Consider the following 27,434-nt stretch of genomic DNA (forward strand, 5'->3'; position numbering starts at 1 on the left):
ATGGATAACAAAAAAAGGCTCCCACCCCAGAAGGTGAAAATTGTGGAGAACACTAGCACAGCCAAGACAAAGAAACCAGATTTTCTAGATGCCAAGAATGTTACAGAGCCAAAAGACAGTAGGACTGTGTTGGACCCAAAAAAGACTGGAACAGATCCGAAAGAGAAAAAGACTGTGACCATTGTTACAGATCCAAAGGACAAAAAGAGTGTGATTGAGCCAAAAGAAAAGAAGACTGTGACAATCTCAGATCCCAAAGACAAGAAGCCAGAGGTGAAAGACAAGAGGACGGTGACATTTGTGACAGACATAAAAGACAAGAGGATTGTGACAGACACAAAAGAAAACAAGATTATGTCAATAGAGACCAAAGAAAAGGTGACTGTGCCTGTTGTGCCAGAGGCAAAAGAAAAGAAACTTGTGCCGCAAGTAGAACCAAAAGAGAAAGTGGCTGTGCCCATTGTATCAGCTGTGCCAGCTGCGCCAGCTGCGCCAGAAGTAAAAGAGAAGGTTGTGATGCCGGAGGTGAAAAAGAAGAAGGAAGTGCCACCTGTGCACGAGACAAAGGAAGCCAAGGCTTCGCAAATCATATCAGAGACAAAAGATAAGAAGGCTGTGCATGACATGAAAGAGAAGGTGCCCGGAACAGAAATAAAAGAGAAGAAAGTTGTGCTAGAGGTCAGAGAGAAAAAGCCTATGGTAACAGAGAAAAAAGATGACGGGACAAGTGACGTAGCTCGGACTATAGTGGAGGGTGTTCTGGCCGCTGCTGTTCAATTTGTGGAAGGTAGGTTTCTGGTTTATTTGACCTAAGGATTATCTCATTACTGTAACAGCACATTGCCAGGCAACTAACACACCCCTGCCTTGTTTGCAGATGCCAGAAACCCCATCAAGAACATCAAGTGGCTCACTCATGGTGAATTCACAGTAGAAAATGGTCGGAAACAAATTGAGAAGTTTGTTTCGGTAAGTGACTTTGGTCACTCTGGTTTGGTACCCCAGGGTGTGAGCAACAAAACAACAACAAAAAGGTCCTCCATTGATCAAAAGTTTGAGGCCATGAAAACCAAAGGGGTGGCATCAAAAACACCTAGAATAAGTAAACATAATTTTCTTGTGAGTTCCAAAATCAAGATTGGAAAGTTTTGCATACTTATTTTATGTTTTTAATAGAAGCATTGTGCACCCTGCAGGTAATATTCTTTTCTTTAAAAAAAATGCCTTTTTTATTTTTCCTGCATATATGTATGTGCACCATGTGTGTGTTTAGTGCCTGAGGAGGCTGTTAAGAGAGTGTCAGATGCCCGGAACAGGAGTTAGACGTGACTGGATTGCCACGTAGATGCTGAGAATTCAACCAGGTTCTCTGAAAAAGTAGCCCGTTCTTAGTAAGCCATCTCTCAAGCCCTATTTTATTTTTTTGAGACAGGCTCTCAATATGTAGCCCAAGCTGCTTTGGAATTTGCTATGTAGATTATGCTGGCCTCAAACATACAGAGATCCATTTGGCACTGTCTCTTGAATGCTGGGATTAAAAGGGGCACCACCTCCCCAAGCAGTGAGCATTCTTAACCACTGAACTATCTCTCCAGCCTCAAGGTGGGACAATCTTCGAAAGAGAAAAGTGCAGCCATATTGCTGTGCATATGTATCATTTTAATTGTATATTTCCCAAGGATATGTTATTTCCATGCTGACATATTCAATGGGGGCAAGCTGGCCTAAGAAGGGAGAAGCATCTCTAAAATGGCTTCCTCCAACGACATTAGTATGTTCGTGTTAACAGAAGGCATGTGGATGGGTCAAATGTCTTTATGATCATATATAGTTCTGGAGATTGGACTGACAGCATTGCCTGCCCTATGAGTGGTATTACTGATGTACTATCTCCACCCCCAGAATCAATAATCCTCTTCCTGTAACTTTGGGATATATTTCCCAGATGGTGATGCTAATGATGTGCACGCCCATCAACCTCCTCCTGTGTCTGGCTCAGACCCTTTTAGGTGGCTTCTGGGCAGTAGAACCACAGTTGCTTTGCATTATGGGTGAGCTAGATAAAGAAGCTGGCTTGAAATCCCTTCTCACTGTACTTTTTCTGAAGGGAGATTTGATGAAATTGGAGGAGAACTCACCTAGCCCAGTCCAAGCCTATAGTCCCAAAGGTAGTTTCCTAGGCACTTGCCACCATATCCAGGTGAAAGAAAGGCTAACTTCTCAACTGCCATCTGTACAACACTAGGCACCATGCAGAGTTTCCAATAGGAAGGGAATTTAGAGCACTCTATGCAAGTGACTACTGGACATCCCTGCTCTGGTGTGAGTCTCTATTTCATGCCAAGCAAAGACCCCTGTTCACTGTATTCAGAACTCTTGACTCAAACTAGAACGGGCCCAAGCAACTAACACATTATCTTTCGCTATAGGGAATAGCTGTTCTAAGCAAATTGCAAAGTAAGCCCCAACAAAGGCCTGTAAGACCCAAGGTCTTTATAGCTCAGACATCATAAAACATCTACCCTCACTCCTTTCTCACCCAGCCACGGGCTGCCTCTTTGCTGTCCCTCAGCTGCCAGTCATGCCCCATCAGGACCTTGGTATTTGCCCCTCCCTCTTCCCCGAGATCTATGTGAACACCTCACTGCTCTATCTCTCTTCAGACCCTTATGAAATGCCACCTGCTCTTTGAGGCTTTCCCTCACCACTTCATCTAGACTTGCAACCCTCTCCCTTTCATTCGTTCCTCTCTTGGAAGTCTCACTAAGGAGTGCTACCTAAAAGTCTAGAGACAACGTCTTTATCCCGCTATGATTCTTCCATCATCGGTCCCTGAGAGCAGAATATTTGGGTCAGTTTCACCCCAGGCTTCTAGCAATGTTGGGTGCAAAGTACATCCTCAATAAGTCTCTATTGAACACACGAATGGATTTATTCCCTCTTCTTCTCTCTTTCCTTGCCTCTCCTTCTCTCCCTTCTCCTCCTCTCCCACCTATTTTCTCTTGTTTTTTTTTTTTTTTTTTTTTTTTTTTTTTTGTTTTCTTTTTCTTTTTTTTTTTTTTTTTGTTTTTGTTTTTGTTTTTGTTTTGAGACAGCCTGGCCTTGAACTTGCTATGTAGTTGAGGATGACTTGAATTTCTATTTCCTGACTCAGTCTTCCATCGCTAAGATTACAGGCTGTGCCACCACTCTGGTTAGTCCCAATACAGTTCTGTTCTTCCATAAGTCAACCATGGCTCAGTTTTGTGCATGTACTTTCGGGAGTCTGCCGATTTTGTGCATCCAATAATATAGAATGGGCTAAGCCATCCATGACAGACTAGTACCATGCCAATGAGTATGTGAAGGTGTGCTATCTAAAACTTGCAACACACAAGGATAATATGCACACTCTGAAGTGACATAAAAATCTGTTGCCCATACATTCATAAAAAGGGAAGAAGCTGATTTGTAGAAATAGCAGAATTTAGTGTCTTAAGGTTACCTTAATTCACATAAAAGATACAAATACAGTACAATCGAGCAGAGAGGAAGAAACTCAGCACCAAGGCATCTGCTAGGAAGCAGACAACACTGAGTGTGCCACCCAGAATCCCTTGGGTATCAATCCAGGCATGAGGCTCCACTTTGCAGCAAGATCTTCAGTTTAGTATCTGGCTTTTTGAGCAGGTGTGGTGACACACCAGCTATCCCCGCACTCAGGAGGAGGGGTGGAACTTTTGAGTTTGAGGTCAGGCTGGACTATATAGTGAGACCCTGTCTCAAAGAGTCAAAAGAAAAAAAAAGCTAGGACTCAAACCCAAGGCTTTACACACATGAGGCAAACACCATACTACTGTGCTGTGCCTCCCCACCCCCAGCCTCCCTTTTGAGGGTATGTGCTTATTCCTCTTATGGCCTAATTTTGCTTTTATTCTTTATTATTGTGACTGGGAGGTAGGGATCATGGACATTCCACATGTAGAGAGGTCAGAGAACAAGTCTGTGCAGTTTGTTTGGGTCCCCTACCTTTAAGTGGCTCCTGGGGATTGAACTCAAGTCCTCAGGCTTGTATAGCAAGTGCCTTTACAGAGGAATCTCCCCTAGAACTTGGCCCTTCTTTTCTTTCATTTTTTTTTGGGAGGGGGGCTTCTGTTATAAAGCACAACAAACAAAATAAGTCCAATGTTACAGACAGTTGAAACTGGGTTCACTACTTTCTAGTCATCCCTGTAGGTCTCCTAGGGTAGGGTAAGCCGAACTACTATTCCAATCACCAATTATTCTCCAATTTAGCTCAACACTTGCCTCCCAAGTGAGGATGTGAAGCGTGGTATATACATACACACCATAACCCTCGTAGTCCAAAGCTCATCTCAAACACTTTGCATTCCTGAATTAGTCTCTCCTCTACTTTGGGAATAACTGAATGTTGGTCCTAGTTTGAATCAAAATTAAAAAGTCAATATTGCAGGGTCTGTAACCCTGACTGTTATATACTGCCTTTGTTGAGCTAGTCCTGCTTTTCTTTCTCTGTGTGTTTTCTCTTTTTTCTGTGAAACAGACGTGGGAGTTTCAAAACCGCTGGGTGTACTATGCGGATTTTATAGAGAGGAAAGACTTAATTCACTCCTTCCATTATATCTACCGTGTGCGCTGGAGTGCCCCTACTGCCGTAAGACCCATGGCAAGAGTCAGTGCTAACGCCTACTTCACCATCAAGTTCAACAAGAGCAAACCTCAGGTAAGCTCTTCTTTTCACATTCTGGTCTCTTCAGTGAGGATTCAGCAATGATGACATCTTTAGTCATGGGCATCATCGACTCCCCATCCCACACCTATCATTATAAAACATTGGGTTTCTGTGGGGACAGGTACTGATCTTTAACTCCTTTGATAGCCAAGGATGGTCCTGAAATCCTGCCTCAGTCTCCCCATGCTGAAATTACAGGTGTGCACCACCATGCTGGCTCTAACAAATTCAAGTCATTCATTTATTTGCTTATTTATCTATGTGGTGCTGAGGCTCGAACCCAGGGCCTTGCATATGCTAGGCAGTTGCTCTGCCATTGAGCTGTATCTCCAGCACACAAAACTTAATAATCATGTCTCTGCCCTCATCTTACTTGGCCCGTCTGCAGCTCTTACCATGGTCATTGCTCTGTCTTCCACAACACTTTGCATCTGGTTTCTAGAACATGCTCTCCTGGTGCGCCTTATGCGTCACTCACCATTCCTTCACAGCACGTACTAGTGTGTCTGCCTCACACTAAAAACCTTCACGTTGGAATGGCCCAACATGGAGCCCCATTCTCTGTACTTACTTTATTGTATACGGTCATAAGGCTTTAATTGGCATCCAGAGCTGTGTACATAGATGCATGCCTATAGCCCCACTTATTCAGGAGGCTGAAGTTTGAGGGTCATTTGAATTCATGTGCCAGCCTGAGCACCAGCAAGATGTACATTTCAAAAACAAAACCTCAAGCTGGGCACAAGTGGTGCACACTTTACTCTCAGTACTCGGGAGGTTGAGAATCGCTTGAAGCCAAGAGTTTATCACAGGGCTGGAGAGGTAGTTCAGCAGTTAAGAGCGCTTGCTGCTCTGGCTGAGTTTGGATTCTAGGACCCAAGTCACAGGGCGCATAACAACTCCAGTTTCACAGGACCCAAGGCCTCTAGCTTCTGGCTTCCATAGCATGCTATTCATAAGCATATACCTGCCACCCCACACACACATAATTTAAAAATAAAATACAGGCTGACTCAGTGGTTAAGAGCACTGGCTGCTTTTGCATAGGATCTGCGTTAAGATTCCTAGCATCCACATGGTAGCTCACAACCATCAGTAACTCTAGTCCAAGGAGTTCTGACAACTTCTTTGGTTTCAGGCACATGTGTGGGACACAAACATGCATGCATGCAAAACAGTCATACACATAAAATAATAAAATAAAAAGGGAAAATCTTTAGAAGTGTTTATACCCACAAAAAAAGGCTTTTTGAAAAAGTGTTCATACCTTATTATTTCCAAATCTCTAGCATACTTTGAGATTTAATGAACATTTCACTTACCACTTTTTTTTTGAGACAGGGTTTCTCTGTACTGTTTGGTGCCTGTCCTGGAACTAGCTCTGTCGACCAGGCTGGCCTCAAACTCACAGAGACCTGCCTGCCTCTGCCTTCCGAGTGCTAGGATTAAGGCATGAGCCACCATTGCCGTCTTCATTTACCATTTTAAAACCGGATTTTGTTTCTGTGGTTCTGGAGGTTGAACCTATGACCTTCAAATGCTAAGCAAGTGTTTTACCACTGAGCTGTCTCCCCAGCCCTACAATTCAATGTTTCATTTTCCCCCTACATCAGCATCTGACCCACTTCAAGTCTTTGCATATGAGTTGATAGTTGATTATTTGCCATCTTCCTAGACTCATTTCTTTCTCTTGCATCCTTCCCATAAACCATTGAGAAAATGTGTATAAGATCCTATATCTCCCCCCTCCCTCCCTCCTTCTCTTCAGGGTTATTTCAATAGCTTAACTGGTCTCTCTCCTTCTCATCTTTCCCACATGTAGTAGCCAGTAAGGCTGAACCCTTTAACATGAATTTGCCTCCTCTTTTGAACACTCCTGTGTTCAAAGATTTATTTTTTGTATATGCATATCTGTGTGTATATGTGCATATGAATGCATCTAATATACAGAGAGATCTAAGAGTTTCAGGCAGTTGTAAGCTGCCTACCATGAGTGCTAGCAACTCTGGTCCTCTGGAGGGTCAGAGTGGTATCTCTCCAGCTTCCAGTTCTCTCTCTCTCTCTCCTCTCTCTCTCTCTCTCTTTCTCTCTCTTTGTGTGTGTGTGTGTGTGTGTGTGTGTGTGTGTGTGTGTCTCATTTAAAATGTCGCTGGAGTCTGAAACTTTAATGTACATGAGAATTACCTGAGGATCTTGTTAACTGAAGATTCTGGTTGAGCAGGTCTGGAGAGGGCTAGTGATGATTCTTTTTTTGGTTTTTCATTCTGGAGACAGTGTGGCTCTAGCTGTCCTACTCACTTTGTAGCCAGGCTGGCCTCCAGACATCCACAGGCCTCTGGCTGCCTCCTGACTGCTGGGATTAAAGGCATGAGCTACCACCACCCGGCTGAGATAATACATAGGTAATTCTCATAGTACATACCTGAATCACAATGGCCTATGAGTATGACTATATCTAATATATAATACATATATATGCTAATTCTGTTTCCTTATTGCCTCTTTCCCTCTTTATTCAGCTTCTGGCACTCTGATCTTGCTATTCCTCCAATAAAGCAGGTAGAGACACCCACCATTCCTTCTAACTAGAACATTCTCTTCCAGAAAAATACACTGCCTATTTCCCTTCCCCTTCTTTTCTTCCTTCCTGTCTTTTTCTTTCTTTTTTGTGGGTCAGGGTTTCATAGAGTCCTGGTTGGCTTCCAACCTGATATGCAATTGAGGATGTCTTGAACTTCTGGTCCTCCTGCCTTTACCTCCCAAATGCTGGGATGACATGCATGTGTCACCATGCTCAATTTATGTGGCTTCATACATGCTAGAGAAGTACTCTACCAACTGACCTACATCCGTAAGCCCTCCCCACTTTTCAGTATAGGGACTTGCTCTGTACCCCTGGTTGATGCTGAACTCACTTGATAGACCAGGCTGGCCTCAAACTTGGGACAGTCCTTCTGCCTCTACCCCCTGAGCGCTGGGATTACAGACAGGTGCCATCATGCCTGGTTTATTTTCTCTTTTAGTCAGGGTCTTACTATTGTAAGTATTGGTCCTCCTTTCTCAGTGGGTATATGCCACCAGTATAGGTAACTTAGGAAAAACCCTGCTTCAAAATAAAAAATTTCCAACCTTGTTCATCTAGGCTATTCCCCTCTGGTTTCATCCTAAGAGGTAGAGAGCCACAGCTGAATAAACTGGAGCATAAAAAAAAAAGACAACAAAAGTAACCTTGATATTAAAAAACATACTAACAACCACAATTTCTTCCCTGCCCACACCCCCCCCCCAATCAAAAAAGGCTTATTGAGGAACACAAGCCTCTGGTAATTGTCTCTAATCTTGTGGTGTAGCTTAAGGTATCAGTTACCAAAAAAATATCATTTGCAGAACAGGTTTGAAATGACAAAGAAGTACCCATTAATGAATTCCCTATTAATATAGAAGATGGGTCCTGAGAATGCAAATATATACTTATGAATAAGGGCAGCATGGGAGAATTAAGCATTGGCATGCTTGGTCCAGGCTTACAGTTGTTCCTCTCTCTTAGGATATGCCTGTTGATGTTTCTTATATCTTTGAGAATTCAGCACTACTTCAAAGGTAATTAAAATCTGGAGACTTGTTCGAAATGGGTGAGGTAAAGGTTGTCACATTCTAGAAATCCAGCAGAAATTCATGCAGGACTCACTTCATCTTTGATCACTTAACGCTACAATATGGGCTAAAAGTAGGATTCTGGCATTGGTCTAGAAAATTGTTTTTCTTAGTGTTTTTTCAGTAATTAGAAACTTAAGAATTAGTGATAGAACAGGGTAGGACAAAGTGAATCATATCTATTATTTCTATGGAAACTTCAAAGCTTGAGAGAATGAGAGAGAGGCAGAGAGTGTTTTGCTGGGTATCAAGCCTAGGGCCTTGCACACACTAGGGCAGGTGTACTCTATCATTGAGCTACAGCCCTAGCCCTCTTCAGGTAAACTTCAAAATTTCACTGAATTTATTATGAAAAATAACCCCCCCCCCCCTTTACGTATTGTAATGTCTGTCTATAATCCCAGGACTTGAGAGGCTGAGGCAAGAGAATTTTTGTAAGTTTCAGGCTTGTCTGGACTATAGAGTGAGGCCATGTTTCAGTACTCCCCCTCCCAATAAAGAGCCACATGAAACTCACATAGCTTACATGTAGCAATCCATTGTTACTACATAGCAGCTAGCTCTCCAAAAGACTTTTTTCATAGGCTTAAAGAACAGTAGGGAATGTAGCTAGAACCCAGCCAGAATCTTGCTCACTGGGAATGTAAGGAGGGAATTTCTGCCTCAACATTTTGTTTGGTTATAAAAGCTTTGTGTGTACATGTGTGTGTGTTTTCTTTCCTCTATAGACCAGGGAAGATTCGATTTCGAGAACAATGGCTGAGGGATATTACTGAGACCAAACATATTTTGTTGGAGTCAATCCCTTTTAAAGTTGTCTGATTCTTATGTTATGTTTGAGGACTCCTAACAATCAACACATCAAGCAGCACATCAAACCACATAATATTTATTGAACAATAAACTTGTGGTACACAACCCAACTGTGTTTTTGCTTTTATTCATTATGCATTCTGTTATCATTTGTTTTCTGTTTTGGAAAAGACTTTTCTTAACAATAATTTATGATTTTGGAGTCTGGCAAGCAGAGAGTTGAATTCTGAGCATTGCTAAAGTTCACCCACTCACCCTTAGCTGTTTGGTCCTTCTCTGTGCCTCCCTCCAAACTTGATACACATTTTGAAGGGTATGCTAGGTAATAAAATGGCAACAGTTCTGTAGCTCATACCAGGCTGAAGGGTTCTCCTACTAATAGACCTCTTCTACTGTAAGGTAAGCTTCACTGCCAAACTCTGAACTGAATGCTTTAGCTTCTAGACACACCGTCATGCTTATTACAATGAACCAGGGATGGGTTGCCACCCTTATTTATTTCTGGTCTTGTTTCTACCTTCATCCTGGATCATCATGTATTCTTACTTTCCCAATGAGACTCCTAAGCCTGGTCACACAATTTTAAAATACCAAAGACAAAATTACACTACACTTTGAGTGACAAAGACATATGAGGGACACAGAATACTTATAACAAACCATTCATGTGGTGGGACTGAGCAATTTTCCTATTTTTTCACCATTAACTTTGTACAACAAATAAAAAAAGAGAGGAAACCCTATGAACAACAGGTGAAGAGACGAGAAACTAGGTCTCTTTGGAGAACAAAACAAAGTATTTAAATTATAATAGTTTGACACAGATTTTTACATGGGACTAAAGAACTATGAAGAATACAAACAGAATTCTAGCCACTATCTTTTTCACTGGGCATGTAACAGGAGGGAATTCCTAGCTCAATATTTTGTTCAATTATAAATGCTCAAGTGCTTGAGGGAGTGTATGTGTGTTCGTGTGCATGTGAGCACGTGCCTTGCGTCCTCTGTAAACCAGGAAGATTTGCTTTTGGAAACAATGGCTGACTTAGAGTTCAGGTGACAAAACCCAGTTTGAATAACTCAAATTAACTGGAAATAAAATACTTTTAGCCTTCCACTTTTTAAAGGATCTGCTATTGAAGCTATTCTTTGCAGATCTTATCCAAATGAACTCTGCTCCAAGAAATGGTAGGTTTAGAAATAAATTTCTGTCTTTTTTTCATTGACTATATCTACTCTTGTGGAGAAGAATCAAAATGAAATCCATAATACTTATACACCATAAAATTGGTGCATTTAAAGTACATTGTCTATGAGAAATAAAAACATATTTGTCAAGTTGCTAGGGGCCAGTTAACAAAAAAAAAAAAATGACCCTATAGAATAAATTTAAAAGTAGGGATTATAAACATTACATTGTATTACATGAGGAAGTATATGGATTAATAAGACTAATAACTTTGGAACCTGGTTTCCCTTAAACTTTAGGAAACTATAGACTTACTAGACTGAGAAGTATAGATACAGTGAAATAATTTCAAGTTTAAAGATCACAGATGTTACTACATGCTAACTGCTGCTCAGTTCAGCAATTGTGGGTTAAAAAAACATTTCCCAGATCATATATTAAACTTTTCAAAGAATGATAAGGGAGGAGAGTTTCTACAAAATTAAGAGTTAAAGACATTGATAGATGTAAAAAAGCTGAAGAGGTTAACAATATTTAAAATCAAATCTGATAGCCAAGTGCAGTGGCACACACCTCTAATCCTAGCACCTGGAAGGCAGAGGCAGGCAGAACTCTATGAGGCTACATAGTGAGACTCTGTCTCAAAAAAGAATCTCAGTACATAAAGGACACAATTGAAAACGTATACTATTTTACTTTCATTATCATGAAACAGCTAATTAAAATGCTGACTTATTACATTTCCCCTCATTAGCACTCTTAACACTCATTCTTTTAAATTTTATCCTATCATTAAATATCAGCTTAGATAGAAATAATATTCTTACATTGGCATAACAATACACCTCCCAAGGCTGTATTTGAATTTTTTGCACTGCTGGGGATGTAACTCAGGGCTACATGCATAATAAACACATGTTCTAACTCTGAGCTATACCCCAGTCACCGAAAGAACTATTTTAAGTAACTTACTAAGAACTTAAAAAATCTAATGCTCACATTTTTATTCCACACATCTGTGAGTTAACCTTTTGGTTTGCTGTTTTTAGAGCAGAGGTAGACTTAGCCCAAACTACATTTCTAGGGCAGACTATAGAAACAAGTCAGTTTTCAAATCCCACAATAGTTTTTTTACAGCAATACCATTGTTTTGTTAACAGAAATAGCCTCCTACATAGTTTCTGTCTAGCCCATTTGTAATACATTCAAGACAGAGATAGGAAATTCCCAAGTCCTACTGGGGTAGGGGCAGACACTGTATGGAGCTAAAAATATTCACACCCAATCACAACGTGAGATTTAAATTTCTTACTCTGCTACCACTTTGTGTCTATACCACCTTCTTAACATTGCAGGGTTTCACTCAGAATCTGGACTTTCAAACCAGAAAGTTGGGGTCAATCTTAAAAAAGACTTACTAATTATACCAACAAGCATCTTTTATTGAAGAACTGAAGGATTCAGAAGGCACACAAGCACCGAAAAGCCATTTCAGAGAACAGCTTTTTTGGCTGGGCTGGTGGCACATGTCTGGAATCTCAACACTTGGAAGGTGGAAGTAGGAGACCAAGAGTTCAGAGTCATCCTTGAGAACAAAGCCTGAGGCCATCCTGAACTACTTGAAACCACACATCAAAAAATAACCCCAAACACAAACAAAACAATAGCCTTTTTATGTCTGGAACCCACAACTTCCTTTTTGATGTTAGAAATATCCACTTGTAACGTCAGAAAGTCCTCACTTGTCATCCTTCCCTTTGGTCTTTCTGTACACCATCTCCCGAAAGCTGGCCAGAATCTTGTTCTCCCTCTTCCGTCGTTCTTCTTGGTTAAAGGATGCAAGGGCTCTCTTCTCATCCGCACTGTAGATCTGGTTCTCTTTCCGCAGACGCACAGCCTCCATTCGGCGATGCCTGAAGACGAGTTTATTTGACTTAATTTTTTACTAATAATTCTTACAGTATATCCTCATTAATTCTTTCTTAACATAGACTCTTCTATTTAAATGTTGACAACAGAACCTGGAGATGAGTTATCAAATGACTATACATTTTTTTCTATGGATGTTTCCAATGTTTGTCAACATAGTGGATATTATCATTAATTTCAAATACTATAGACATAATTCTTTTTTCTTTTTTCTAATAAACTGAAATGGAAAACTTATTGTTTAAGTAGGGTGGTGGTAGTGGCACATGCCTTTAATCCCAGCATTCAGGAAGCAAAGGCAGGCAGATCTCTCTGAGTTCAAGGCCTGCCTCCCAAGTGCTGGGATTAAACATATGTGCCAACACTGCCCGGCCACTATTAGCATTGTTTAAGAGGTCCTGTGACACCACACCCTTCCAAATATTTGGAATTGTCGGAACTTTAGGGTCTTGATTTCCATTTCTAATAACAAAAACACCATTTAGTTTATGTATTGAACATATGCATTCTTTTGATAAATGGCCCTTTCTGTCATTTCCCCATATTTATTCTATTGGTGTTCATTTAAATATTCTGATTACCAACACTGAGTCAATTGTGTGTATTCCAAGAATCTTATCTGAGACTGGAATTTTCACATTTTCATATTTTTGATGACACCAGTTATTTTTAGCCTAGGCAAACTTCTGGATAGAACATTCTTTGTTTTGTTTTGTTTTAGTAAATACTGTCTTATCTAAAAGACATCCTCTCTCAAAGTATGTACTCTAGTGGTACTACTTTTTTACATACAGTGACTCAGTGTTTTATGTTTTTTTAATGGATTCAGTATTTTACATTTTTTAATGTATGGGTGAAATTTTTCGGTTTTTGATTTTCTAGACAAAGTTTCTTTGTGTAACAGCTAGCTCTGGTTGTTCAGGAAATTGCTGTGCAGACCAGGCTCTCCTCAAACTCAGAGATCCGCCTGTCTCTGCCTCCCAAGTGTTGGGATTAAAGGTGTGTACCACCACTACTCTGAAATATAAGTCTCTTTTGGAGGGGGTGTCAAGATAGGGTTTCTCTGTGTAGCTTTGTGGCCTGCCTAGAACTCGCTCTGTAGACCAGCCTGGCCTCGAACTCAAAGATATCTGCCTGCCTGTGCCTCCTGACTGCTGGGATTAAAGGCCTGAGCCACCAACACCTGGCCTGAGTCTTCTATAATGTTTCTTTTTATTATTATTATTTGAAACAAGGTTACTATGTGTAGGCCTGGCTGTCCTAAAACACTGTAGAACAGGCTGACCTCAAACCTCAAACTCAGAGATCTTCCTGCCTTTCCCTGCACAGCGCTAGAATCAAAGATGTGTACTACCATGCCTAATTAAATATTTTAATTCTTTTTTTGGAGGGGAGGGGATTCGAGACAGGCTTTCTCTGTATTGTTTTGGAGCCTGTCCCTGTAACTAGCTCTGTAGAACATGCTGGCCTGGAACTCACAGAGATTTGCCTGCCTCTGCCTCCCAAGTGCTGGGACTAAAGGTATGTGCCACCAATGCCTGGCTAAATTTTTAAATTCTAAGTGTATGAGTGTTTTGCCTGAATATATATCTGTACATCACATATGTGCAGTACCTGCAGAAGCCAGAAGAAGACTCAGATCCCCTGGGACTGGAGTTACAGCTGGTTGTGAGCTGTCATGTGGGTGCTGGGAACTGAATTTGGTCCTTCAAAAGCACATCCAGTGCTATTAACCACTGAGCAATGTCTCCATCCTTTTAATGTTTCTTAATGTTTTATAGTTTCCCCTATGGGGGTGTAGGGATTCTTTTACTAAGATTTATTTTAAATCAGTCATATTCTGATACTATATGATATACTAAACAATGTTTACTTCCTTATATATAATATACACAATTATACACTATTAATTATATTAACATATATTAATGATATGTTAAACTATATTTTCTAGTTGCCCATTGTTGAGATATAGAAACACAATTGGTTCGGTAATAACTTTATATGTAATCATTTGTTAGCCCCCTGAAGAGTCTTTAGGATCTTTTAGGTAAACAATCATCTCAATCACAAAAGTAGCTATGTTGAACCCTCCTTCCTGTTCCTTATATCTCTAGTGATTGGTCCTTGTGACAAATCACACAGTGATGTTAACTTTCAGAAATCTAAGGTTCTTGGGGTACTTAGAGGTTCAGCAAATATTTGTCTTTGGTATCAATTCAAAATGGTTAACTATTTTAATAGGTAGTTTGTAATCTTAAAGCATCCACGGTTCAGTGTGGGTTCAGTACTGCTGCCCTTACTTCTCTGATGAGTCAAGAATTTTCTAATTTCCCATGGTTTTATTTCCTCATGCTAATTCTGACATCTTTCATGATCCTTAACTGATATTCGTTTCTAAAAATTCTGGTCCTCTGAAAACTGGAGGTAAACTAAAAAACCAACAAAGATTATTTTGTAACAATGCTTTCCTAACTACTGGGATCCCACACTCCTCTATGACAGATGGCTGAACTTAACTACTTATTTATTTATTTATTTTGGTTTTTTAGAGGCAGGGTTTTCTGTATTGTTTTAGAGCCTGTTCTTGAACTTGCTCTGTAGACCAGGTTGGCCTTGAACTCACAGAGATCTGCCTGCCTCTGCCTCCAGAGTGTGTGCCACTCTGGAGTGTGAATAAGAACTAAAACTGGAAACTACTGATTCTTTAAATTTGGAGATATTATAGAGCTTGAGGCTAAGTTTTATACATAGTTAAACCTTACTTAAGTATATTTCTTCTAATGAAACCAGTATCGTGTGTGTATGTGTGTGTGTGTCTGCATGCGTGTATGTGTACACTATATTTTCCTTTAAGGAAATAGTCACTTAATGAAAACAGATCACCAAAATATAATTCTTGTAGTAAGAAAAAAGGAAAAGAGCTAACCATGGAAAATGACTCAATGACAAGAAAATACCTGCTACCACTCATTACGTAGCCTGAACATTCAAATGATGCAATCTCTTCACTTGTCAAGCCAATTTCACCTCTTCGTGGGATTCGCTTTCCAGCTTTTACATACTCAGCCATAGCTGCACCTTCACCAGGTAACAGAGCGTGGCCATAGCTACAAAGGAATTCAGAATTCAAAAATGGCTCATTAAAGTATCTGCATAGAAAGGAGAGCACAAATCACATTCCCTCAGACAGTAGTAAGAATAACAGTGCTATGGCATGTATTACTAACCTAGAAATGTATAAGTAACATGTAACTTTATAATTGTGGACTAATTCATCAGGTATTACCAGTACTCTTTCTGTCCTTAGCTCATTCTCTCTAAAGCACCCAAATAATAGATTTCAAAATAAACTTGTAACAAACAATAATGCCATACAATAGAAATTACCTTTTGCCTTTGATTAAAAGAGATTTTAAAAGCAGTTTTGTGATAGTTTCTTGTATTCCTATTAAACTTGAAGCTAATAACACAAAAGTATCCTCTGCACTTACAAAATTTATATACTTACAAAGATAAGTACATTACATTATAAGGTAAACATAAATAATATATTTCATGGGCTTCCAAGGAGGCTCAGAGGGTAAACACATTTACTATCAAGTTTGTTGAGGTGAGTTTAATCCCTGGTAGATTAAATATGGTGGAAGCAGATAATGGACTTCTAAAAGTTGTCCTCTAAACTTTATGCCTTCCTTCCCACTTTTCTTCCCCCACATAAAATGGATAAACTAATGAAAACTTTAAAATAGCACTGCACAGAAGAAACAAAGTGCTGAGAAGATCGAAGAGAAGCACTGGGATTTACCATGTGCTCCTTCTTTTGGAAAAGGGCTTTAAAGGACAGTTAAAAATCTTGTTTTTATTTTGTAGAAACGGGGTCTCCTGTAGCCCAGACTGGCCTTGAGATCACAATGTAAGCCCAGAATGTCCCCAAATTCCTGATCTCCCTGCCTTGTCCTCACAAATGCTGGGATCATAGGCATACTGACCATACCAAGCTAAGAAATTATTTTAGATACTGCAAATTCACTGCTACTGGCTGAAGGCACAGCTCAGTGGCAGCCTGCTAACCTACCATGAGCATACTTGGCTCTACAGAAAACAAACAACCTACAACAAAGAAAACCACCCAAAACCCATGTCTGTACAGTGCTACTTACTTCAAAGGCTTATCATCTTGGGAAGCAATTGTTTTGGGAGCCTCTGGGCCAATGAGATCTGATGGTTCTTCTGCCTCTGCATGAAAGATATTTAGAAATACAATCACATCTTGACTAATCAGTTGATGTTTTATGTTTGAGTTAGTCAACTGCAAGAACCTACTTGATCGATCCTTCCAAGGATTCTCTAGAAATTCTTCTTGGGACTCTTTAGAGCTCGAATCACTGGACTCTTTTCTGTTCTTCTTGGACTTCTTTTTCTTGTATTTCTTCCTGCATGGATTATTATTTAATACAAATTAAGTATTCTATGTTAAAAGCATTCTCAGTTTTCTTTTTTTTTTTTAAGACAATTTTAAAGATTTATTTTATGTTCATTGGTGTTTTGTCTGCATGTATGTCTGTGTGAGGGTAGCAGATCCCCTGGAACTCGAATTACAGATAGTTGTGAGATGCCATGTGGGTCCTCTGTAAGAACAGCCAGTGCTACTGCTGAGCTGTATCTCCAGCCCCAGGCATGCTCAGTTTCCAAGGGAATGAAGATGTTGATTAAAATTATCTGAATTCCCAGTTTACTCAAACTTTTCAATTCAATCTTCTCAGTTAACCAAGTACTATTTTACCATTAACAAGAAATGACTAAACAATTAATAAATACAGTTATCATGTAGAAAGATAATACAAATAAAATATCTTAAAGCCAAGCTCTCAAGGAGGAGGTAATAGCTTATGTCTATAATTGTTGTGGAATAATCTTTTTGTACACTGTAAAGAAGTTTCACCTGGGTTGGTTTAATAAAAAAACTAAATGGCTGGGAAGAAGGCAGAATCACCAGCCAGATACAGAGAAAGTGAAACATGCAAGAAAAGAGGTAAAAGCTATCACCCATGTGGCACCATGCAGATGAATAGAAATGGATTGATTTAAGTTTTAAGAGCTAGTTAGAAACAAGCCTAAGCTGTCAGCCACGCTTTCATAATTAATAAAAAAAAATTCTGTGTCATGATTTGGGAGCTGGCTAGTGGGACAGAGAAAGACTAGCTACATGTAATCCTGGCACTTTGGAGCTAGAGGCTGGAGATTCAGGAGTTCAAACCAATCCTATGCTACCTACTGAGTCTAAGGCCAGTCTGGGGTATATTAGACCCTGACTCAAAAAACAAACACACAAGGGTTAAAGAGATTGTTCAGCAGTTGCACGTGCTTGCTGCTCTTCCAGAGAACTAGAGTTCGTATCCCAGCACCCACATCCGGTAGTTCATAACCACCTGTAAGCCCAGCTCCAGGGGATCTGATACCCTTTTCTGGCCTCTCTACCTATATATACATGGCACATACACAGATGCATACATATACTTAAATGAAAATAAATATTTTTTATAAAAACATAAAACAGTGATGTGCTCTGAGGTTAAGAGCACTGACTGCTCTTCCAGAGGAAGCCAGGTTCAATCCCCAGCAACCACATGGTGGCTCACAACCATATGAATAATATCTGGTGGCCTCTTCTGGCCTGCAGGGATATATATAGGCAGAACAGGCTGGCCCAGAACTCACAGAGATCAGCCTGTCTCTGCCTTCTAAGTGTTGGGGTGTTGGGATTAAAGGCGTGCACCACCACTGTCCAGCAACTGTTATTTTGTAAGCACAATAAAAGTTACCATCTTCCTTTTTAAAAATAAATATATATGGGACCATTATGGTATTTTATATAACATACATATATATATACACACATATATATATATATATATTAAACGTTTTCACTACAAAAAGTTAAGAAAAACTGACATTCTCCGTTTCTTCTTCTTTTCTTTTTTCTTAGCTTTCTTTGCTCTTCTTTTTGTATCTTCATCTGAAAATTAAAGCATATATTATTGAAAAAAACTGATGTTCAAAATATTCTATTGTTGCAAATATTCATTTGTTGTTACAGAGAAATTTATTCATTCTAACATTTATTGAAATTTGTCAGGAACTATACTAGGGGCAGGAGTCAAAAAATTAAAATCATAGACTTAGCAAGTTGGCTCAGTGGGTAAGATGCTTACTGATGACTTGAATTTGAGCCCCAGAACTACATGGTGGGAGGACAGAACTGATTCCTATAAGTTAGCCTCTATCTCCACACACTGGCTGTGGCATGTATGAGTACATACACATAAGCACATACAATAAGTAAATAAGTTAATGTCACACTAAGTACTAATAATATAGGAATCACTATATTTATTATATATCATTCATTTACTCATTGAGTTAATGGCATTAGTTAAGTAGGAAGATGTCCTATTTCAGAGTTACAGATAGAAATATTCATGGAACTTAATCTGAATAGATCAACAACATTCCCCACCTCCATATTTTACACAAATATGTCCAAATGCTAACAAAAGCTAATAATAACAATAATGATGATGATTACATTATTCCTTTTAATTCCCGGAGGCTTGTTAAAGTTTCATAGTGAGAGAAACAAAAAGAACCTATCCTGTGTGTGGAGAGGAAGATAATGCTTTCCATAACCTCAGTGGGATGGAGGTGAGATGGTAATGAAATGAGTATCATAAGGGCTGACAGAGAAAAGCATGGGGGCATTAGGATATAGAGGAGTCTTCAAACCAGCCAGACATGCACTGGCAAGACGACTCAGTTGGTAAGCATGCTTAGTTGACATTGAGGACCCAAGTTCAAGCCGCAAGGCCCACGTGGTAGGAGAGAAACTTCAACTCCTCAAAGTTACTCTCTTGACTTCCATGAATATACTGGGGTGTGACATCCATATACATACACACATATGCACAAAATAAATAAATAAAATGTAATTAAAAACATGACTGATTTGGGAAAATAATTAAGGAATGGTTGACCTGGAAACAGTGCCTAGGTGTTTTTGAAATCAGTTTATTACAAAAGTACTGCATGTCCATTGCTGCACTGTGTAAGCCAAGGTGGATGTAGGAAGTGACTAGCTCTAAAGGCAAAGGGCCTGCTGTACCAAGTGACACATACTTAACCGTAGAAAATTAAGTAAATATGAAAAATTGAAATAAAGTCAGAAAACTTAACATGGTCATAATTATGGTTATAATTCAACAAATACTTAAAAAGCTGAGGGGCTAGAGAGATGGCTTAGCAGTTAAGACCACTGGCTACTCTTCCAGAGGACCACCAGCACCTGCATGGTGGTCTGTAACTCCAGTTCTAGAGGATCTGATGTCCTCTTCCTAGCCTCCACAAGCAGAAGGACTACACATGGTATGCAGACAAAACACCCATAATATTTATTTATTTATTTATTTATTTATTTATTTATTTTTGGTTTTTAGAGACAGGCTATCTCTGTGTTGCTTTGGAGCCTGTCCTGGAACTAGCTCTGTAGTCCAGGCAGGCCTTGAACTCACTGAGATCTGCGTGCCTCTGCCTCCTGAGTGCTGGGATCAAAGGTGTGCGCCACCAACACCCGGCTACACATAACATTTTTAACAATTAAAATGAATTCTAAGGTTTTCAGAATGATACATCTTTCTTACCACTGGAGTCTGTTTCAGAATCAGAGTCACTGTCACTATCTTCAGAATACTTCTTATGTTTTCTTTTAGATGACTTTTTCTTTCTCTTTTTCTTGGATCTTTCTTTTGAATGACTGGATTTCCTTTTCTTTTTCTTTTCATCTGTTGTAAGTACAAATGAAAAATTAACTTCTTCAGAAGTATTTCTGGACATTTTTACTATATTTGAAATACTGAAAAGGCATAGCTATTTGGTAGTCTAACATTCAATTATTTATAAATGTACTTTTAAAATTTATGAATTAGTAAGTTCCTTATTTTACAAAATTACCTTCTGAACTAGATGCTGAAGTAGTACTTTTCTTTGGCTCTTCATCCTCTACTGGTGTATGTTCATCAGAGCTGAATTACAAAAAAAAAATGGTTGGAAGAAATATGTAACATAGGGCATTAAAATATGCAATTAAAATTTTTCAGTAACAGCGCTCATTGCCTAGGAATCTTTAAAGACAAGCATTTAAAATTATTGTTATTATTATTTTATCTTACATGTAGGGGCATTTTGCCTACACAAACAACTGTGCCTGATGCTCACAAAGGCTAGAGGAGGCATCTGATCCTATGGAATTGGAGTTACAGAGTAATTATTATGTGGATCCTGTAGCTGAAACTCAAGTTCCCTAGAAGAATAGCCAGTGCTCTTAACCACTGAACCCTCTCTCTAGCCCTCAAAGGTAATCATTTTTTGTAAGAGTATATTCAGAAGTCTACCATCTTCATAATAGTAAAATAATGTATTTATATAATGCTTTCAAGTTTATACAGTACTATTAAAAAGGCAATATGTAAGATTTATATTTTCAGAGGAAACTCAAGATGAAAGTTTAGAAATAGAAAACACAAGGAAAGATTTAAAAAGGCAAACATTAAGACTGATAGAAGAGTTCATTATTTTATTATTATTTTTGGGTTGTAGGGGTTGAACCTAGGCCTCAAAAATGCTTGGTGACTGTTTTAACACTGAGAGATAATCTAGCTCCATAATTTTATTCTAAGTAGGTTAAGGATATACACAAGAACAACTCAAATCTCCAGGATTTTGTTCTAAGTATATGAAGGATATAACTTAGAACAATTCCTATCTCCCCAGAACCTAGCAGACTACAGATTTTGAAAAATAAATTCTGAAAGTAAGTTTCTTGTTTGGGGATCTAAAACCTTTTTTTACATTTAGTTTATTTACTTCACACATGCATTTGTGTGTGTATGTGTGTATTCAGGATTGGTTATCCTTCCACCCCATATGAGTCCCATGGATCAAAATGAAGTTGTCAGAGCTGGCAGCAAGCACCTTTACCTGCTGAAATATCACACTAGCCTGGGTAATTTTCTTATGAGACCTAGCCCATGGTGGGAAGGAACTCTCTATGTAGCTAAGGACATTCTTTCACTTTTGACCCTCCTGCCTCTACCTCTTCAATCCTGAGATTATAAATCACATACCACCATGCCTGTTTTATTTGGTGATACAGATCAAACCCAGGGTCTTATGCATTCTGGACAAGCACTCTAACAGCTGTTATGTGCTCAGCAAATTAGAGTGTGCACTGCTCTTGCATAGGACCTGAGTTGGATTCCCAGCACCCCATACTGGGTGTCTCATAATCACCTATAACTCTAGCTCCAGAGGAATCTGATATCCCTGTCCTCTGGGACACTACCTGTGCATGCCCATGGAAACCCACACAACAGGCATAAGTAAAAGGTGATACACACCTTTAATCCCAGCACTTGGGAGGCAGAGTCAGGCAGGGCAGGTCTATGTGAGCTTGAATCCAGCCTAGTCTATAGAGAGTTCCAGGCCAGCCAGGGCCACATACTGAGACTTTGTCAAAAATAGTAAATAAATCTAAAAAAATTCTTAATTCTTTGGGACAGGCTCTACAAAATTAAAATGCTTTCATGGTACCAGAGGAAAATTCTCATATTCCGTCATCCTTTCCTTTAAAGTTTTGAAGATCACACATGAAATAACTTAGGTATTATTTATCAAAGTATCTTTAGGGTTCCCTTTAATTTTTATTCAATGAGTTCAAGTATCTATAAGAGCAAGTTTCAGATAATATTGCTGTATCACCCTGACACAAATTACAGGTTTCTTGTTAAGCATGCTGTCTCAAATAATCCAATAGAGGAGTGGAGCTGGGCATGGTAGCTCATGTCCTTAATTCCCACTGTTGGATTTGAGTTCAAGGACAGCCTGGTTTACAGTGAGTTCCGAGACAGCCAGAGTTACACAAAGAAACCTCTCATAAAACCAATACTATAAATAAAAAAATAAATGAGGGGTCAGCACGTTAAAAGTGCTTGCTGTCAAGCCTGATGACCTGAGTGTGATCCTTTGAATCCATAATGTAGAAGGAGCGATCAACTCCCACCTGTGTGCTATGGAACACAAATGCCCCCCCCCCAATATTAACATTTAAAAAGAAAATAAGTATGGACTAAAAAGAACTAGGCCTTCAGAGTATTAGATATAGGAAATATTTTTTAAATGGAAGAATATTAATTCTTGGTGACCTTAATGTAGACTTGAAACTCTGAAACTACAAGAGGGAAAAACCTTCAAGATAAAAATATACAGGATAAAGAAGTAACTCAGTGGTTTAGCACACTAGCTGATCTTTGCAGAGGACCCAGGCTTAGTTCCCAGTACCCAAATGGCAGTTTACAACCATCTGTAACTCCAGTTTCAGGGGATCCGACAATGCTCTCTTCTGACCTCGGCAGGCCCAGGGTGTGCATGCAGTACACTTATATACAATGTAGGCAAAACACTTGTAAAATACTTTTTTATTAAAAAAAAAGATAGGTATAAGCAAGAGCTTTCTAAATAGGATGCTGGTTGTTCTCTAAATAAATCCCCAGATCAACATATGGGAACTTGTGAGATTAAAACCCCTTGTACAGAAAAGAAAAACAACTGAGTGAAGGGAGAGTTAGCTTACAGAATAGGGGAAAATATTACTACCTATACATCTGACTGAGGACGGTACCAAGAGTATACAAGGAATCAACAAATACATACATACATACATACATACATACATACATACATAAATAAATGGGCTAAGCTGGGCAGTGGTGGCACATACCTTTAGTCTAGCACTTGGATGGCAGAGGCAGGTGGATCTCTGTGAGTTCAAGTCCAGCCTAATCTACAGAGTGAGTTCCAGGATAGCCAGGGTTACACAGAGACACTCTATCACAAATAGATAAATAAATAAATAAATAAATGCAGCTTCTGTGGAAATCACTATGGAGGTTCCACAAAAAAAAAAAAATAGATCCTCCATACACTCTAGCTATACCACTCCTGTGTCACAGAAACACTCACACAGCAATGTAAACCACAGACTAGTCACAGCAGCTCAGTTATGGGACAAACTAGAGATCCAACAACAGAGGAATAGACAAGATGTAGTATATGTGCACAGTTGAAACATTTTCAGCCAAAAAGAATGGAGTTACATCATGTACAGGGAAATGGATGCAATAGGAAATAGTGCTACTGAGAAAATCAGGCCAGTCTCAGAAATACAAATGTCATGTTTTATCCAAGATTTCATATAGTCACATAAAATCATGCATGCATAAAAATGAAACTGTTTAGGGGAACATGGTGTGGTTCTTTTGTTACAGTTATAGGAGAAAAGCTGGAGAAAGGGGCTTGATTGGGGGTTCCAAGGCAAGGGTCCACGTGGGAGAGCACAGCACGTTCCATAGCAAGTGAGGGTGGCCGTGGTGGAGGGAATACCACGCCAGGCATAGAGCTTGAACGAGGAGTTTATTTAGAAGTGGGGGTGAGTGGAGAGGGGAAAGAGACATGAGACAGCAGGGACAGAAGAGAAGAGAGGGGAGTGAGAGGTGAGGAAAAGAGCAAGAGCAAAAGACCGAAAGAAGTCGTAAGTGGGCGGGGTCTGACTTCTAAAGGGTCCTTTACACCTGCCTGCAGACTAGTACTCATGGAACCTGGGCTGACCAGAGTACTGCCCGAGTGCATTCTGCCAGGTGACAGGGGCAGGGCAGAGTAATGCCCGAATCCCTTACACATGGGGCTGGGATCACTGGCAATGAACAATGTTATATGGTTTTGTTTAATTTAGAGGCCAGAGAGGTAGGTAGCTCAGTTGATTGAACGTTTGTCACACAAGCATTAGGACCTGAGTTCTGATCCCCAGCACCCACAGAAAAATGATGGGTGGGGTGGCACGCACCTGTAATTCCAGCACTTGGAGAGGCAGAGACAGGAGTATCCCTAAGACTTGCTGGTAAACCAATCAAGCTCACTGGATCAGCACCAGGTTTACGGAGAAATTCTGTGTCAAAAAAATAAGGTGCTGAACTAGAAATATGCCTTAGCAGGTAGGGGCTCTTGATCCAAATCCTAACAATTTGAATTGTATCTCCTGGAATTCACATTATGGAAGATCTCCAGCCCCTGCAAGTTGCCATCTGACCTCCAGATGTAATATGTGAGTGCAAACACACAGACAAAGAGTGAGAAAGAAAATAAATAAATGTAAATTTTAAAAGGTACAGGACCCTAAGATAGACAAACATAGATCCGCCTAGTAAGAGAGAAAAGACAAGATCTCCTGAGTGAATAGGGAGCGTGGAGGTCAGGGGGAGGGGTGGAAGGGGAGAGGGGAAGAAGAAAAGCAATGTATAGCTTAATATTACTACAAATGATCACTTCAAATAAGTGGACTTTATGGAATATAAATTATTACCTTAATAAAGCTGTTATAAATGTTAAAACAAGAATAAAACAATACTATTTTAAAAACTAAGGTAGAGATCACAGAAAACATCTGACTTCAAATTCTGCCCTCCTGCACACAGTCACTCAAACACACTAATATTTTTTAAGCTTTTGAGTGTCTATGTTTTCCAGCTCACTGGCTCATTTCCACCCACAGGAGAGCCTTCTTTCTTAGTACAGTATCTCTATTTTTAATCATTGACGCTAATACCTAACAACCTGATAGTGGGTTAGTTGAAAAAAGCAATGAAAAATAATGTAAACGTATGATTTTCTGAGTAGGAAATTAGTGCTTCATGAGTTTGAACTTAAAAGACAACAAGCTAGGCATGGTGATCTATACCAGTAATTCCAGCATTCAAGGGGCTAAGGCAGGAGGACTGCTGTGAGCTTGAGTTCTGCCTTGGTTGTTACAACACAGTGGGTTCCAAATAGCTTGGATTACAGAATGAGACCATGTCTCAAAAACAAAACAAACAAGCCCCCACAACGAATGTGCTAAAATCTACTAGCATTATCTGTAATAATTACCCATGGTCTATGTTTTTTTTTCATATGGGTGTAAAATAGCATAAATCATAAGGAAGCAAAAATATCTGGTAGGTACTTGAAGCTGTTCACTTAAAAATTTTGACAATAGGGCTGGCGAGATGGATCAGTAGGTAAAGGTGTTTAATGCTATACCTGATGACCTGAGTTCAATCCCTGGGACCTACATTATGGAAGGAGAGAACTGACTCCTGCAAGTTGTCCTCTGACCTTCACCTGTGCACATACATACATGTACAAATAAATAAAATGTAAGATTTAAACAAATGCTATTAACATTTTAAAATGATTTTTTTTTTTAATCCTCTTACTCTGGTTCAGGATTCTTCGGAGAAAGTCCCCAAACTTCAGGAGCTCCCAACTCTCCAATTCTCTCTCTTTCACTTAATCTCCTAAAAGACATAAATATTTAAATTATAACTCAATTAATGAACTGTTTCCTAAACATATAATAAAACTCAACAGGAATTAAAGTCTTCTAGTATTATTCTCCCCATATGACTTTTGAGACAGATCTTACTATGTTGTCTAGGCTGGCCTTGAACTCCTGGGCTCAAGTGATGCAGCCTTCTAAGAAGCTGGGGCTACAGAAACACCTGGATATATCTATGTTTGAAAAGTTAATAAAAACTTGGTTTAAATCTAAACTCATTAGGTAGGATTTGATGTTTTGATAGTATCATCAACTGGTACAAACTATAGAGTGCATCAGTGGCTGTGGCAGAAATGGCAGTCAGACAGACAGACAGGACATGACCTTTGCTGCATGTGTAGCATAGCTTCTAACTGCCCATTTAACTATAAAGTGTAACAGAAAGGTATTTGGAGGGTCTTGGGGGGAATTAGTTTTAGTTATTTTGTCTTTTGAGACAGGTTTCTCTGTGTAGCCCTGGCTGTCCTGGAACTCACTCTGTAGACCAGGCTGGCCTTGAACTTCTTGTCTCTGTCTCCTGAGTGCTGGGATTAAAGGTGAGCGCCCCTGCTGCTGCTGCCACCACCACCAACACCCCCAGCTAAGAAATTTTTATATTTAAAAAATACAATCATTGTTTATGTATATTTATAAAGTAGGAAAATCTTTTGATTTGGTCAAACCTTCAGTTTTCACGAACCCAGGAATTAGTGAATAGAATAAAGATGAAATGAAAATAAAGGGGATTCTGGGAAGAAAGGAAATTTTTCTTTGACCAATTTTCCTTTTAGATCCTTTTTGGAGAAGGAATATGTTCTCTACTTTTGGGAGGAAACTCTTTTTTTCATTTTATGTATGTGACTAATTGTGCTTTAATATTTACTACTACTCATAAACTTAAAATACAAACTCTGGGCTGGAGAGATGGCCCAGTGGTTAAAAGCACATACTGTTCTTGCAGAGGACTGGAGTTTGTTCCTCAGCATCCAAGATGGTTGGCTCTCAGCTGCCTATAATTCCAGCTCCAGGGGATTTGATGCTGCAGGCCTCCCCAGGCATCTACACTCACATGTATATATCCATACACAGACACACATACATACATATAGTTAAAATATAATAAAAATAACAGCAGGTTTGGTGTTTGATGCCTTTACTTCCAGCATTTGGGGTGCAAGGGTGGGCAGATCTCTCTTTGAGGCCAGCTTGATCTACACAGTAAGTTCCAGACAGCTATATAGACAGGACTTGTCTCAACCTCTCCCTCCAAAAAATAAATAAAATAAAAATAATTAGTAGAAAATAAAAATAATTATTTGAAGGGGGAAAACCATGAATTCCTTAAAGTGTAGCTTGCAACTCAAATAGTTTTTTTTTTTTAAGCATAAAAAAGAAATATATTTGGCTTGATTTTCTTTTAACTTCTTTAATCATGGAAAAAGGGTATTTATAACTACACAGAGCCAGACTTGCAGCATTTTTAATTTGATCAAAATAGATCATTTTAAAAGGGATACATCTGTTTGTAACTGATGGAGAAGAAAGCCTGCCCAACCACAAAGGACACAAAAAGTCTCATACCTGTTGCTCATTTTTAACTACATGGTAAAAAGCCTAGTACTATGCCTAAGACATAATGTTTAATAGACACAATA

The 27,434-nt window shown here is 39.3% G+C and overlaps 2 protein-coding genes across 3 annotated transcripts in view; one reads left to right on the plus strand and one right to left on the minus strand.

Annotated features, from left to right (window-relative positions):
* Positions 1 to 9,266, plus strand: Akap14 (A-kinase anchoring protein 14). 2 transcript variants are annotated; one of them, XM_051178407.1, is made up of 5 exons: positions 1 to 787; positions 878 to 969; positions 4,544 to 4,723; positions 8,280 to 8,332; positions 9,115 to 9,266. In XM_051178407.1, exons 1-5 carry the CDS (start codon positions 1 to 3, stop codon positions 9,206 to 9,208), a joined length of 1,206 nt encoding a protein of 401 aa, XP_051034364.1. In that variant the 3' UTR covers positions 9,209 to 9,266. The 2 variants fall into 2 exon arrangements, with proteins under 2 accessions (XP_051034364.1, XP_051034365.1); XM_051178408.1 differs by lacking the exon at positions 4,544 to 4,723.
* Nkap (NFKB activating protein) overlaps positions 9,260 to 27,434 on the minus strand; it is a 20,507-nt gene continuing 2,332 nt past the window's right edge. Inside the window, exons 2-9 of the mRNA XM_051178406.1 lie at positions 25,679 to 25,759; positions 20,325 to 20,395; positions 20,015 to 20,155; positions 18,273 to 18,336; positions 16,644 to 16,753; positions 16,481 to 16,556; positions 15,278 to 15,427; positions 9,260 to 12,301 (exon numbers count right to left, since the gene is read on the minus strand). Coding sequence (XP_051034363.1) covers positions 12,127 to 12,301; positions 15,278 to 15,427; positions 16,481 to 16,556; positions 16,644 to 16,753; positions 18,273 to 18,336; positions 20,015 to 20,155; positions 20,325 to 20,395; positions 25,679 to 25,759 — 868 coding nt within the window. The 3' untranslated portion in view covers positions 9,260 to 12,126. The remainder of the gene's footprint in view (positions 12,302 to 15,277; positions 15,428 to 16,480; positions 16,557 to 16,643; positions 16,754 to 18,272; positions 18,337 to 20,014; positions 20,156 to 20,324; positions 20,396 to 25,678; positions 25,760 to 27,434) is intronic.

This window comes from Phodopus roborovskii, unplaced genomic scaffold, assembly GCF_943737965.1.
Source record: "Phodopus roborovskii unplaced genomic scaffold, PHOROB, whole genome shotgun sequence".
Classification (NCBI taxonomy): domain Eukaryota; kingdom Metazoa; phylum Chordata; class Mammalia; order Rodentia; family Cricetidae; genus Phodopus; species Phodopus roborovskii.